At 48.8% G+C, this 15,945-nt stretch overlaps 1 protein-coding gene and 2 pseudogenes across 1 annotated transcript; 2 read left to right on the plus strand and 1 right to left on the minus strand.

Moving 5' to 3' along the window:
* The first annotated feature begins 2,393 nt into the window (after positions 1-2,393).
* LOC147967077 (uncharacterized) lies at positions 2,394-5,526 on the plus strand (annotated as a pseudogene).
* A 698-nt stretch (positions 5,527-6,224) lies between these two features.
* On the minus strand, positions 6,225-10,188 carry LOC147967078 (protein ACCELERATED CELL DEATH 6-like; annotated as a pseudogene).
* Positions 10,189-10,769: 581 nt separating this feature from the next.
* LOC147967079 (uncharacterized) lies at positions 10,770-12,223 on the plus strand. The gene is made up of 2 exons (XM_087531037.1): positions 10,770-11,952; positions 12,189-12,223. Exons 1-2 carry the CDS (start codon positions 10,770-10,772, stop codon positions 12,221-12,223), a joined length of 1,218 nt encoding a protein of 405 aa, XP_087387163.1.
* Positions 12,224-15,945: the final 3,722 nt, after the last annotated feature.

Raw genomic sequence — 15,945 nt, forward strand, 5'->3', positions numbered from 1 at the left:
TTGGGACAAACTAATATGCCCTTTTTTGACAAAAAACAGCTAGCCCATTCCAAATATGCCGCATTTTATCAACGTGGATTGCAGCCTCTTATTTCCTCCCCTAACCCTAGGGGTGAGGACAAACTCTCTCCTTTAAGATTGACCAACGAGTTCGTTGATTCCCCTCCGCTCAGGCAGACATTGGCGGGGAGGGAATCCCAGTGCGTGCGCTCCGGTTAATAGTTTAGGTTAGGATTTTTAGTTCTTGCAGGCGCGACGCTCGAGCGAATGGCAGTGCTTCTTCTTCGGGTTTGTCTTTCAGGCTCGGATCCTCCTTGAGTTTGTCCGTCTGGACGTAGTCAATGGAGCTCCGTTGTAGATTTGATGTCAGGTGTTTCAAATCTATGCAAGGGTCCGACGACGTCAACTGCGACTCCAAGACGTAGGTCCTCAGGGGCATGCATGAAGACCTCTCGACTGTTATCGACAAGGTCAAGCTGGCTTTGGTTCGGGAGTGGCAACAGCGACGCCTCCACGGCTCATTCTGGCGCCACTAGTGATCGTTCAATGGTCTCGGAATCTCAATATAACTTTTATTTTATATTTGAGATCTTGTACTTCTGATGAACTTCTATAATAGCTCTAATTGTTTCCATACAAAAATAATGTGCCAGTTTTTTATATTTACAATGTTAATTTATAATTTATGATAAGCCTAATGATACTGATTTCATTTCATTAAGAGAAAAGCCAGACGACAGACTTACTGTGAAGCTTAATGATATTTACATGTGTAGTTGGGTACCCTCCGATTAAGGGGACAAGCCGTTACGCCTCGAATGCCAACTAGACCGGCTTTGTTCCAGGCGAGCAATTCCTCTGAGGTATTAGCTATGACCGCTGAGGCAGGGTTGCATCGGTTCTGGAAAATTCTAGCATTCATTTCTTGCCACAAACTAGTATGCCCCATATTTTGAAACTCGGGGAGTAGCTTATGGGTGACATCCGAAGCATGTTTCTTTGTTTTAACATTTTTCATTTTTCTACGCATGTCCAATACTATAGCTCCTTGTGTGGTATTTGAGGCGCATTCCTACTTTAACATCTCTCTTTAGTTTTTCTGGGTTGTCCAGTATATGGTTGGTAGCTCTTTGGATGACATTCCAAGCAAGTTCCCAATTTAACATCTTTATTGTTTTCTTTGGGCATGTCCAGTACTATACTCCTTAGAGTGACATTTGATGCAAGTTCGTACTTACACTTTTTTTTTGACCTGTCAAGAAGCTCCTTGGATGACATTCGATGCAAGTTCCTAATTTAACATTTCTACTATTTTTCTGGGCCTTTCTAGTATTATAGCTCCTTGGATGACATTCGATGCAAGTTCCCAGTTTAGCATATTTATTATGTTTTTGGGCCTTTCTACTAAAGCTCCTTGAGTGACATTCCATGCAAGTTCCTGCATTAACATTTATTATTCTAGTTTGGCCTGTTCAGTATTGTAGCTACTTGGGTAACAGCTAGTTCATGCAGATTCAAAAGGAGATTCCTTAGTGGGAAAAGGCATCTCTAATCACGTGAATCTCAACAGGGTCCATGTGCGTCTCAACAGGGTCCATGTTCAGTATGACACTTGCTCTCGATAAATCTGCACATTCCGACAGAAAAGATTCCAACCAACCATATTTTATCTTCTTAACAACACATCTTAAGACTGTATATACGTAGACATGTAAGTCACTATCTAGCTACGTGTATCACGTGCAAATGCGGCACTTTCAGCAAATCTGAAATTTCTGACCTGAACCGTCAGATTACGTTCAAGCAGCTGATGTCCCAGGCTCTTCATCCAGTCCTGTTTTTCTGTAAAAGGGACGCTGTCTCATCCAACTCCTTACTCCTTAAGTCCGGCCACTCGACAGCTTGGCAACGAATATGGAAATTATGAAAACGAACATGGAAGCACATGCCTTCGAAAATGAATACATAGCGAATGCGATGCGGACACAGATTTATATGGAGCGAAAGTCGTTGTAACTCGAAATTATAAACGAGATTAGCACTAATTTTTTTAGGCAAACACGTGCTTTATCAAACTTCAAGCTGAATGTTTATAGGTACTGTGACTGGATTATATGGAGTTCCAAGCCAAACATACCAACCAATACCTAAAGAACAGGCGTGCTTTGCAAGGCGATGTGCCTCGAAATTAGGGATATAACTGGCAAATAAATGGCATCCGCAAGTCCCATCTAGTTATTTTTTGCTAGCTCGCTAGTTCATTTTCCTCAAAAAACAAAAACTCTTTTGAACTATCATACCATGAGTGGACTTCAAACGGGATTAAACGGGACCCAGTTTACATCCCTACTCGAAATTAAAATTCCGCGGCCACCGCCTGCCCGCAGCCCACGATGAGGAGGGTGAAGAGGCGGTCGAGGCACCGCAAGGTGGTCAAGTTCTACTCCACCTGCTTCGGCTTCTGTGAGCTCTACAAGGTGCTCATCGACAACACCTTCGTTCACCACCTCCTCGTCCACGGCCTGCTCCCCGCTGATGACGCCCTCCACAAGCTCCTCTCCGCCTCCCGCTTTGTATATAAAGCACCGATGAACAAGCATCCAGTACAAACGCACACCACCGCAACACACGCACACACTCAGGGCAGGATACATAGGCGCTAAGCGCAGCCACATCACCCCTAGCACTACCACCACGAAAGAGATGAAACTACATATGAGGAACCATGAGCTCCAAGGCGGCGCCTTCAGGAAGGGTACGACACCGGAGCGCCGCCAGCGCCCGATCCAAGTATCAGAGTTTTCCCTGGAGCCGCATGACAGGCAATGAGAGCCACGGCGACGCCTTCAAGAAGGGAACGATCTTCGCCGCTGCTCGGCCGTCCGAAGATAGAACAGGTTTTCACCTCGGCCAACACTCACCGCCACCGAACGCCACACCCCGGCAACCACGCCGCCCACACGGCCATGGTGACCAGGCAGCACGAAGGCACGGGCTCTGCCCAAGAGCACCGCGCAACCACCACCAGGGCCGCCGCCCCAGCATCCAAGACCTTGACACCACCTCACCCGAAACCCGCCACAACCCCAACGAAAGAGATGAGCGGAAAGGTCCTACCTTTCGCACCCCTGGGCGGCCCCGAGCGCCGAGACTCAATAGGCCGGCCAGAACTGCCATCCACCAACCCGTCCTGCTGCCCCGAGCGCAAGACAAGCTCGGTCCTGCAGCACTGAGTGGGGGACGAGGTCAGTCCTGCTGCACTGTGCGCGAGACGAGCTCGGTCTTGCTGCACAGTGCGCGAGACGAGCTCGGTCCTGCTGCACAGTGCGCGAGACGAGCTCGATCCTGCAGCACCGGGCGCGAGACGAGTGGTGGACCGTAGCTGGGAGAGGACCAGCCCTTTGATGGGAGTAGCGCCCGAGCGACGAGGAGATGGGGCGAAGGTCAAGACTGTCCGAACGCAGACGAGCCGATGCCGGAGAAGCCGGCCGCTGCCGCGGACAAATCCGTCGTCCAAGGCGTTCGACGCCTTCCAGCTCCTTGCCACATCCAGGTCCCCTTCTATCCCCCTTTTTTTACAGTCTTAAAATTCTTCTGAAATTGCATTGGTCGTTGATGCGATTTGGAATTTGAATCACTTTGTTCAGTCATATTAGTTATTACCTGATAGAATTAGAGCCAGTTTGGGTTTGGGCTGTCTGAAAACCTGGATGCAATTTGAACTGTTGGTTAACGTTAATCTGAACCTCACAGTTTGCGGTTATCCTGTAAATTGGCAATTTTTTGTTTGCTTCCTATAATCCCAACTGCAAATAATGTATTGGAATCAGATTACATTGGTTCGCTTAGTTCCATTTTCCAACTACTCCTTCCGTTCCTAAATATTTGTTTTTCTAGAGATTTCAACAAGTGACTACATACGGAGCAAAATGAGTGAATCTACACTTTAAAATATGTCTATAAACATCCGTATGTGGTAGTCCATTTGAAATCTCTAAAAAGACAAAATTTAGGAACAGAGGGAGTATGAAACTTCATGGCCGAACTGAAAAACGTGTACCAGAATTGTGCACATTGGTTTTGTTCTTTCAGTTTGTATGAAGTACTACTACTACTACGTTTAGTCATTCAGGAAGGATAGATTTACAGGAGTTTGAAACACGGATTGTTCAATGGACTTCTGTTGATTGTGTTTTTCCTTTTTGAGAGAGACTTCTGTTGATGAGTGTATTCATAGTACTACATTCAGTGAGGATAGTTTTGCAGTATCGTGACTTGCGGAGGCGCTGATTGTTTGTCCTCTGGAATTTTATCTGTGTCTTCAGCTGCGAGCATGACAAAGTGGTCAGTGCAGTGGACTGTATCTTGTCCCTGGTCGGTGATAAGAATCCAGAGCACTACTTTGTTGCCACCCAGGATTCTGGTCTCCGGGCAAAGCTATGAGAGGCATGAAGATTTACTATGCTTTTGTAGCATTCTACTTTTACCATGTATCCACCTGAATTCTATATTTGAAAGAATTTGCTCAGGGACATTAATACAACCAACAAATATCATAGCATCTATCTAACGGAAACAACATAAACAAATCTATTTTTCCATCTTATCTTATCAACTTTTCGTGCAGCAATGTGTTCATGCATGTTTTACTTTGCTTGTTCCTGTGATATACGGTCTAAAGAACTCCCTGTTTATTGAGCAACCATCCATGCAGCAACATAAGTTTGCTCAGTTGGATGAGGAGAAGCGTATTCGTATGGAAAAAACAGAATTTGAGAAGCTACTGAAAGGGTCATCGGAAGGAAAGACCTCAGCAGATGGAAACACACCCGGAGTAGTTGCAGAGAAAAGCAAGTTTAGAAGGAACAGAGTGAAGGTTATATTTTCGTTTATTGTTTTCCAGGATATTTCATTGTTAGGATCTAGTGCGTGTAATTAACATTATGAGATCATAACTGCATCTCTGTCTTCTTTTACGAAATGTTAATGTGTGTCCTTCTGCAGGGTCCAAAGTCCAAACCCACTCTCCTGCAAGAAAAAGAAACCAAAGCCCACATAAGTATAGGTTACAATTAATGCTGCAAAAGCAAGCCTGGAGTTGCCTGATATACTAACTAAGAGTAAGACGGATGGGAAATAATGTGAAAATTAAATCTTTGATAGCCTCTATAGACAGTTAAGCCCATAGCAGACTCCTCATTGATGTAGCTCCTCTTTTGATTTGTAATTGGGGTGTGGATGGCTCGTACATGATGAGGCCCATTGCACTCTTTTGATTTGTAATTGGGGTGTGGATGGCTTGTACATGATGAGGCCCATTGCATATGTATATATTTGCCTCTGCTGTAGCACCTGATTTCAGTTCTATTGGGATGTGGATGATACACACCTATCTGGTCACAACAGGCACTGATGAGAACATGTTTACTTCAGGGCCCGAAGCCTGATGGCGAGGCGAAGCCAATGAGGGTTAGAAATCGGAAGAGAAGTGTCAACGACAGCAATCAAGCAGAGACAGTGAGCTGATGGACCACCTACGAAGAGGTTGCAAAACAACGTTGCCATTTTGCTGTTCTGGCCCCAATCAGCTGTACAACATGCTGAGACCATATGCCGATGGTGTTTCTTCCAACGTAATGCATGATCTTCAGTCAACTTGATAGATCAATTTTTTGACAGTGTTACACTAATAGTTTGTTTGAGACGGGTTGGACTTGTAAAATTTGTCCTCGCTAGTAATCTATATGAATTTATCCAAAGCTTTTGCCTTGTATTATGAAGAAATCAATCGCCCGGTTCCTGTCAACTTCAGGTCTCTCCCTTGCCTTACAGGTGGCTTGGTACAGAGCTCTACGTCATTGTACAGAGCCGGCATGATCAAAGTATGTCATTTCTTTGCAAAAAGTACAGAGGAATGTATTTTTTGAAATATTTTATGTTGTTAAATGAAATCATTCATAACAGAAAATAGCATGAATTGGCTTAGACGAGCCATATAGGTCTAAGCACTGTTACAAGAATTGTTTACACTGGTACAAGCACATTGTAACTCTTTAACAAATAAAGGTCTAATCACATCAGCACACACACACAAGATCCATTATTTTGTTAAAGTTCCTCAACAAACACACTTCTGATGGTAGCAGATCCAAATTCTCCAACTGGTAGTGTGAGAACCGCATCACCTACAAACGATGGTAATGATCCATGTATGTAACATACGCCTATTTGGCCCTCTTCAAGCAAATGGTGTCGGTGGTTGTGCTTTGCCGCTGGTGTGAGTCCTCCTGGCAAATAGAAGGGCCAAAAGCAGAGATAGAACAAGAAAGTACACAACCATTGCTGTGGACGGGCATGCCACTATCCCATAGCATATTCCTTTTCTCTTACAGAGTGCTACTAACACAGCATGTTCCTGAATGGTTATTTCCCAAAAGTGATATACGAGTACGAGAAAAAGGATGGCAAATACTGCTTTTCCATACACAGGAGCAGTTGAAGCTAACACTGTATAGGTACCAAATGCAAGGGCTAAGGGCATCTCCAGCCGCGCCCCCAACAGGCCTCCCCAGGCCGCTTTTTCGGCGCCGGCGCCGAAAAAACGGCCCAGTCGCGCCCCCAGGACGCCGAAAATCGCCGGCTCGGAACTTTTTTCCGCCCGGCGGTCACAGGCCGAACCCGGCGCGCTGGGGAGCGCTAGGGAAAAGCACGCCTGGCCCACACCGACAGGGGAAAAGTCAAGGTTTTCTTCCCCCGACTCACCTCGCACCCCCCGCGCCCTCGGCCACCACTAGCTATATCCCGGCGACGGCCGCCGCCCTACTCCGCTAGATAGCCATTCATCGTTGGAAAATAGCAGCACTTCGCCGCGGCAGCCCCTCCCACAGCAGCTGGGCGTTTCCGGCCGCCGTTTCCGGCCGCGGAGGCGCGGTTTAACGGCGGGTACACGCCCACCGAGCGCAAGGTGTTCGGCGTTTTGCCTGCCTCGGCGATGGACTCGGATGAGGAGGAAGAGCTCACCGCGCTGCTGGAGGAGGAAGCCGCGGCCGACGTCCAGGAAGAAGATCATCTCATGGTGCTCGCCGCCCTCGCCCAGCTGCTGGCGAGCAGTGAAAAGCTGCGGCGAGGTGGCTCGGCGCCGGGGCGGGTGAAAGCAAAGAACCGGCATCGTCTGCAAGGCTACTGCATGCTCTACTCCGACACGGCGAAACCACGCCGAATATGGGCCTATTCTCGCCCATATGGGCCGTTTATTCGCCGAAATTGGGCTGCAAAGTGGGCCAATTTCGGTGCCTGGGGGCGAGCTGGGGGCGATGACTGGGCGCAAACCCGCCCCCAGCGCCGAGTGCATCGCCGGCTCGCTCACAGGGGGCGATTTTTATGCGTCCTGGGGGGGCCAACGGCTGGAGATGCCCTAAGAACATGCTTGTCACTGAGAAAACTATGAAAAAGAAGGACCTTCCAAATAGCATCTTTTTTCTCTGATGGTTTACCGTGGGATCTCCAGAAAACATGAGAGAAATTACAGCTGTGGCTGAGAGAGCGAAGGCAACTGCGTTGGCCAAGATGAAGGCATCAAAAACAAACGTTCCAGCAAGAGTTGGTGAGCCTGCATTAGGGTGATCATCAGCTCTATAACCTCCAGGCATTGCAAACATTGCACCAAACGTCACGGTTGCAATTAGGACAGAGACAATACATCGACTTTGCGTCCCCTCTTTCACTTGATTATATGTATGCATTTTATCCTGTCTTGCACGGTCAATGTCATATTCATTCAAGAAACCCTGGTGAAAAATACCCCTTTCAGCGCCAAGACATTTGAGTACCTTGAGTATTTGTACATCATTTTCCTGCAAAATAAGAATACATAAAATTAGACCATGCACATCTCAGTTGCTCTTGTGTACCTCAAAGGCCATGATTTAAAATGAAAATGATCATATATATTACCCCGCCCTTATATATTCCTTCTGGAAGACTGTAATCCACTATATCTCACGGAGTCTTCCCTTCCTCATTAATTAAATTCAATTGTACTTGTCTATTCCGGAACAGAGAACAAAACATCCTCAGACTTCCTTTTCTTACAGCAAGGTGCAGCGCAGTGTTCCCATCTTTGTCTTGCATATTCAAAATCCATGATAGCGCTATGTTTCGACAAACATAATCGACAGTCCCTACTTTCATTCTGTCAACTGCAACATGAAGAAAAGTCCTCCCCCTAGCATCAAGCAAACCAGCACAATTGGGTGACTTCATAAGAAAATCATCGACGACCCATGTTGCACCGATTGATGCAGCCACATGTATGGGGAATGATCCATTGTGGTCCTGTTGATACATTGCATCTGGAAGGCTTGGCAATACTTGTGAACGCATTTGCCATAGAATATCTACAATCACAAAGTGAAGAGGTGTACTTCCATTTTTATCCCCTTGTAACAAAAGGTCGCTGTTCCACTCTAACAGCATCTTTGTAAGATCTGCGAGTTGCTATTTTCCGTTAAACCAATCAATATGAGAGATAAAAAAAGCAACAACTACAATAATAATGGTAAACCAAATGTGTACATGCATCAGTATAGGAAGTTATGGTGATTTGTGCTCTAGATGCTTGTGCACCAGTAGTTACTGGAGTGTTAAGGTTCGTGTGAAGTTGACATGCTTGGCCTAGTAACCATGCTTATAGTTAATCGAAGAATGGAAACAAGGATGAAATGAAACAGAGTCTCCTCATACACCTTCTCCAAGTTTTCTCGTGGTACTAGAACTAATTCACTATGGATGAAATTAAGAAAATAGTTTCTCTGATGCTTACAATAAAGCTTCTGGGTTAATTAGATGGCTCGCTTATTGACTTTTATCAGCATTTTTAACGTGGGTGAGCATTCCATTAAAATGTATTTTTTTCTGTTCGGCACCAGCATAGTAGACATTGGGAGATGAAATTATGGTGCAATTGTCCTAAAATGTGTGGAGTCAGTTAGGATTCCAATATATAAACCATCTTTTTTCCTAATGCAAGTTTCACACTGTTGACCAACGGTCGCATGGAGGAATGTGCATAATAGCTCATTGACATAACCAAGTTTGAGGGTGGGAAGATACTCCCTGATGTAAACACATCGAATAAGTTAGTTGTTATTCTAGAAATGATAACACATGCCACATTCACCAAGTCTGGATGGCACTCCAGTAATATGTGTACGTGTCATGTAATCCTAGTATCGGCTGATTGTTTGGGATGTTTCTTACGCTACTTTGGTAAATATGGGCGTGTGCATCTATGATGCAAAGACTGAGGGTTTAACCTCCTTTTAGGAAAAATATATATAATTTATTTCCTTTTTTGGCAGAAGGGATTTTACCCCAATTTCATTATAATAGAATCAAATAGGGTTATGGCCCCAAAGGAAAGAAGATGACCAATCTTCGAGACTAAGTAAATATCCTTGATTCGCCAAGAAATACTAAATATCCTTAAAGTAGTATATAATTTTGAAACAACACACTAACTGTAGTACTGGATACAGATGGTAAAATAGTATAGTGAGGCAAATGTATGCCAAGTAACATGCAATGGTAGGTGAAATTGAGATTTAAACGTCGATACCTTGGCTCCGCTGAACAGAAACATGCAACACATTTTGTCCATTTGGTCCCGAATATGAAAGAACCCCGCCGCTCATCTCATAGAGTGTTTTTGCGATGATCTTATTCTTCAGTAGGATGGCCAAGTACAACGGCGAAGTACCTTGGTCAGGAAAGCGGGCCAGTTGTGGGTTCTCCTCCATGAACAACTTGACTATATCATTGACCCTTAGCATTGTTAACACCCTGACCTTTGGCGAGATAGATGAGAAGAGACACCATTCGGAAGTTCCCCGCCCATGCAGCACAGTGCAGGGGCGTATCTCCATCGTTGTTTTGCACGAAGAGGAGGCTGAGTGCCTTGTTGTAGACGAGCCTGGCCTTCTTGGTGGAGTCCTCAGAATCGCCGTAGACGGTAGCGACCACGTGGAGAAGGGTGTCGCCTCCAACGGTGACCGCGTAGAGAGGAGGTGGCTGCCTTGCCGAGCTTCCGAGGGTGTACGCGGCTGGCTTCCCGTTGAGGAGTGATTCCAGATCTTCGAAAGAGCCAGAGCAGATCAAGGCCAGCAGCCCGGCGTCCATCTTTGTCTCCATGTTGGTCGCCGGCGGAGGAGCAGCACTTGCCACAGCGGGTGAGGCGGGACTAGGAGCTGCCTGCCGGTGGTGGACGCCATCGACCACCAAGTCACCAACACTGTTGAACGTGACATATCTGTATTGCTTATCCTATCTTCTCTAGCCTTGTATAGTTGACTCCTAGAGATATGGTAGGATTAGTTTCCTTGTCACGCAAGACATCCTGTGTATATATTGTGACCAACTACCTGGAATACAATTGAGTTGCACCAAATATTCTCTCTACATGGTATCAGTTTTACCGCGATCTTTCCTCGCTTCCGCAACCCGCCGCCGCCGCGCCAACTCCAAACCCTAACGCCGCCGCCGTCGCTACTTCTCCCGTAGCCACTGCCGCCGCCCACTCCTCCCCAAACCCCTCCCGCTGCTGCCGCCGCTACCACCACTCCCGTAGCCGCCGCCGCCGCTGCCTCCCTTCTTCTTCCTAACGCCGCACCTTCCTCCCCAAACCCTAACAGCCGCCGCCGCTCCCATCTATCCTCTGTAGCCGCCGCCGCTCCCTTCCCCAACACCCAAAACCCACACCACCCGACGCCACCATGGCCAAGGCTGACGCATCCGACGCCGGTTCCTTCTCCGGTGCCATGTTCACCTCTGACCGTCTCAATGAACTCCACATCAAAGACCACGTACCGGTCATCCTCGACCTTGACTCGCCGTCCTACAATGCATGGCGCACCTACTTCGCGTTGTTGTTTCGCTCTTACCGTCTCATCGAGCACGTTGATGGGAGCGTCGACTTCCGCAACATGAAGGACGACGACGAGTGGCTTGCTGTGGACGCCTGCATCGTCAAGTGGCTCCTCCTCACCATCTCCGGCGGCCTCTTCAACATGGTGAACGCTCGCGATCCGTCCGCGTATGCCATGTGGACGCGCCTTTGTGATCTCTTCCTCGACAATCAACTCCAGCGCCGCGTCTTTCTTCAAGGGGAGTTCTTCAGTATGCAGCAAAACGATCTTTCGATCGATGAGTACTGCACGCGGCTGAAGGTCCTCGCCGATGAACTACGCGACGTCGGCATGACCATCGACGACTCCGTCCTCCTCACCAACCTCCTCCGCGGCCTCCACCGCGACCTTGGCCAGTCCGCCGCCAACCTCTCCCTCGTCACGCCGACGTACACAAAGGCGGTCACTTATCTTCGCATGGAGGAAAAGCGTCTCCGTCACACCGCTCGGCAGGCGACCCACGCTGCCCTCCACGTCGGTCTCGTCGCCGGTCACGGCGCTCCGCCAACTCCCCCAGCACCACGCGCGCCTACTACGACCCCGCCACCCGCGCCCGCTGGTGGACGCGAGCAGAAGGGCCGCGGGGGTCGCGGCAGCAACACCAACTCGGCGCCGCGTCCTCCCGCTGCAACCGCGGCCGCCCCTCCTCCGCCATGGCTCTCGGGGTATAACCCCTGGACGGGGGTTGTGCATGCTTACTCCATGCCGATCCCCCGACCTCCCGCTCCAAGCATCCTCGGGCCGCGGCCGTCTTCTCATCAGGCGCTGCTGACTACGCCGGCTCCCGCGGCACACGGCACCGCCGCGGCCTACAGTGGCCCCTCGGCCTACGGCGGTTACCCAGGCTATGGCGCATATGGCGGCGCCCCGCCGGTCTACGACCCGGCGCTCCTCTTCGCCCTTCATGCTGCACCCTCGCCAAGCACCTACAACGGAGGCGACGATTGGTACATGGACACTGGCGCCGCAGCTCACATGGCCTCCAACCCCGGTATCCTCTCCCGTGCCTCTCCCTATCCCTTCAACTCCCGCATCGTGGTGGGTGATGGCTCCTCTCTTCCCATCACACATCACGGTTCATCCTCTTTTCCGTTTCCCTCTTCGTCTCTTACTCTTAATAATGTGCTTGTTTCACCGTCCTTAATCAAAAACCTATGTTCTGTTAAAACTCTTACTCGTGAAAATCCTGTCATTGTTGAGTTTGACGCTCTTGGTTTCTCCGTCAAGGATGCTCGCACCCGGAGGGTTCTGCACCGATGTGATTCCCCCGATGATCTCTACCCATGTGGTCCTACGATGAGTGGTGGTCCGGTTGCTCTTCATGCCGATGTCTCGCTTTGGCACGCTCGACTTGGTCATCCCGGCGCCGACGCTCTTCACAAAGTTTTGAGAACTTTTTCCTTTTCTTGTTATAAATCGGCGGCCCACACATGTCATGCTTGCCGCATAGGAAAACACGTTCGCTTGCCGTTTCCTTCGTCTACATCCATAGCCACTTTTCCTTTTGATGTTATTCATTGTGATGTTTGGACATCTCCCGTGCCTAGTAATTCGGGCTTATCATATTATCTTGTGATTTTAGATGATTTTTCTCACTTCACTTGGACTTTTCCGTTACGCCGTAAATCTGACGTCGCCTCCACTCTCCACGCTTTTTATGCTTAAGTCCACACCCACTTCCATCGCACCATTGCTCATCTTCAAACGGATAACGGAAAGGAATTTGATAATCTCGCCATTCGACATCTTCTCTCCACTCATGGCACTATTTTCCGCCTTACATGTCCATACACCTCCCAACAAAACGGTCGCGCCGAACGTGTTCTTCGCACCCTCAATGAGAGTGTTCGTGCGCTGCTTTTCCATGCACATATGCCCGCCCGGTTTTGGCCCGACGCTCTTGCCACCGCCACTCTCCTTCTTAACATCCGGCCATGCAAACCACGGTGGAGCTATACACCTCATCATCTTCTGTTCGGGTCTCCCCCTTCCTATGACGATCTTCATGTGTTTGGTTGCTTGTGTTACCCCAACATCACCGCCACCGCCCCCCATAAGCTTGCGCCTCGGTCTCTCGCTTGTGTCTTTGTCGGCTATCAACCAAACACCAAAGGATTTCGCTGCTATGACCCGGTCTCTCGTCGCGTGTTTGTCTCACGGCATGTGTACTTTGATGAGGTTGTTTTTCCCTTTGAGCAGGCTACACCGACAACAAGTCCGTCTTTAGATGATCTCCCTCGACGGCCTCGTGGAGCGCTTGCGCTTCCTTCGCCACGATCCCGTGCACCTCCAACGGGTCCTTCGGCGGGGTCTCCTTTGCCGGCTCAGGCGGAGCCGGCCTCGCCCCTCCAGGCTTCGGGTGCCTCTGATCTGGTTGGCTCAGGCGGAGCTGATCTCACCCCCCCGGGGCTTCGGCGCCCCCCCTCGCTGGCTTGGCGCAGGAGGCGTCTCGGCCGGGCTCTCTCCTGCTTCGCCCACAACCACGTTGGCGGCGGCCTTGCCCGGCCCCGCGTCGCCTGCGGTCTCGCCTGCCGCCTCGTCCGTCTCGGCCACGGCGTCATCTTCGGCACCCGCGGCCTTGCCCGCGGTTCTGTCGCCGTCACCCGCGATCGTCCCCGTGGCTTCCCGATACGTCTCCGTTGTATCTACTTTTCCAAACACTTTTGCCCTTGTTTTGGACTCTAACTTGTATGATTTGAATGGACCTAACCCGGACTGACGCTGTTTTCAGCAGAATTGCCATGGTGTTGTTTTATGTGCAGAAAACAAAAGTTCTCGGAATGACCTGAAACTCCACGGAATATCTTAGAATAAATAATAAAAAATCCTCCCCAAAGATGAAGACCAGGGGGCCCACACCCTGTCCACGAGGGTGGGGGGCGCTGAAGGAAATATGCCCTAGAGGCAATAATAAAGTTATTATTTATTTCCTTATATCATGATAAATGTTTATTATTCATGCTAAAATTGTATTAACCGGAAACATAATACATGTGTGAATACATAGACAAACAGAGTGTCACTAGTATGCCTCTACTTGACTAGCTCGTTGATCAAAGATGGTTATGTTTCCTAACCATGAACAAAGAGTTGTTATTTGATTAACGGGATCACATCATTAGTTGAATGATCTGATTGACATGACCCATTCCATTAGCTTAGCACCCGATCGTTTAGAATGTTGCTATTGCTTTCTTCATGACTTATAGATGTTCCTATGACTATGAGATTATGCAACTCCCGTTTGCCGGAGGAACACTTTGGGTGCAACCAAACGTCACAACGTAACTGGGTGATTATAAAGGAGTACTACAGGTGTCTCCAAAGGTAGATGTTGGGTTGGCGTATTTCGAGATTAGGATTTGTCACTCTGATTGTCGGAGAGGTATCTCTGGGCCCTCTCGGTAATACACATCACATAAGCCTTGCAAGCATTGCAATTAATATGTTAGATGTGAGATGATGTATTACGGAACGAGTAAAGAGACTTGCCGGTAACAAGATTGAACTAGGTATTGGATACAGACGATCAAATCTCGGGCAAGTAACATACCGATGACAAAGGGAACAACGTATGTTGTTATGCGGTCTGACCGATAAAGATCTTCGTAGAATATGTAGGAGCCAATATGGGCATCCAGGTCCCGCTATTGGTTATTGACCGGAGAAGTGTCTCGATCATGTCTACATTGTTCTCGAACCGTAGGGTCCGCACGCTTAACGTTTCGATGACAGTTATTATGAGTTTATGCATTTTGATGTACCGAAGTTAGTTCGGAGACCCGGATGTGATCACGGACATGACGAGGAGTCTCGAAATGGTTGAGACATAAAGATTGATATATTGGACGGCTATGTTCAGACACCGGAAGTGTTCCGGGTGATTTCGGAGAAAACCGGAGAGCCGGAGGGTTACCGGAACCCCCCCGGGAGAAGTAATGGGCCATATGGGCCTTAGTGGAGAGAGAGAGGGGCTGCCAGAGGTGGGCCGCGCGCCACCTCCTCCCTGGTCCGAATTGGACTAGGGGAGGGGGGGCGGCGCCCCCCCTTTTTCCCTCTCCCCCTCCAACTCTTTCCCCCTCCTAGTAGGAGTCCTACTACTAGGAGGAGGACTCCTCCTGGCACGCCTAGCAACGGCCGACCGGCCTCCCCCTGGCTCCTTTATATACTGAGGCAGGGGGGCACCTCTAGACACACAATTGATCCCCGTGATCGTTCCATAGCCGTGTGCGGTGCCCCCTGCCACCATATTCCACCTCGATCATATCGTTGTAGTGCTTAGGCGAAGCCCTGCGTCGGTAGAACATCAAGATCGTCATCGAGCTGTACGTGTGCTAAGAACTCGGAGGTGCCGGAGTAACGGTGCTTGGATCGGTCGGATCGGGAAGAAGACGTATGACTACTTCCTCTACGTTGTGTCAACGCTTCCGTTGCGATCTACAAGGGTACGTAGATCATACTCTCCCCCTTGTTGCAATGCATCACCATGATCTTGCGTGTGCGTAGGAAAATTTTGAAATTACTACGTTCCCCAACAGTGGCATCCGAGCCTAGGTTTTATGGTTTGATGTAATATGCACGAGTAGAACACAAGTGAGTTGTGGGTGATATAAGTCATACTGCCTACCAGCATGTCATACTTTGGTTCGGCGGTATTGTTGGATGAGACGACCCGGGCCAACATTACGCGTACGCTTACGCGAGACCGGTTCTCCCGACGTGCTTTGCACATAGGTGGCTTGCGGGCGACTGTCTCTCCAACTTTAGTTGAACCAAGTATGGCTACGCCCGGTCCTTGCGAAGGTTAAAACGGAGTCAAATTAACAAACTATCGTTGTGGTTTTGATGCGTAGGTGAGATTGGTTCTTGCTTAAGCCCGTAGCAGCCACGTAAAACTTGCAACAACAAAGTAGAGGACGTCTAACTTGTTTTTGCAGGGCATGTTGTGATGTGATATGGTCAAGACATGATGCTAAGTTTTATT

This window comes from Triticum urartu, chromosome 6A (genome assembly GCF_056163025.1).
Source record: "Triticum urartu cultivar PI428250 chromosome 6A, HENAU_Tu73, whole genome shotgun sequence".
NCBI lineage: Eukaryota > Viridiplantae > Streptophyta > Magnoliopsida > Poales > Poaceae > Triticum > Triticum urartu.

What these genes read in the sequence shown, in the direction of transcription:
- LOC147967079 (XM_087531037.1), top strand. Translation starts at nt 10,770, where the DNA reads ATGGCCAAGGCTGACGCATCCGACGCCGGTTCCTTCTCCGGTGCCATG. An exon ending in TCACATGGCCTCCAACCCCG is followed by an intron (nt 11,953 to 12,188) that starts GTATCCTCTCCC and finishes TTCTCCGTCAAG; the next exon opens with GATGCTCGCACCCGGAGGGT.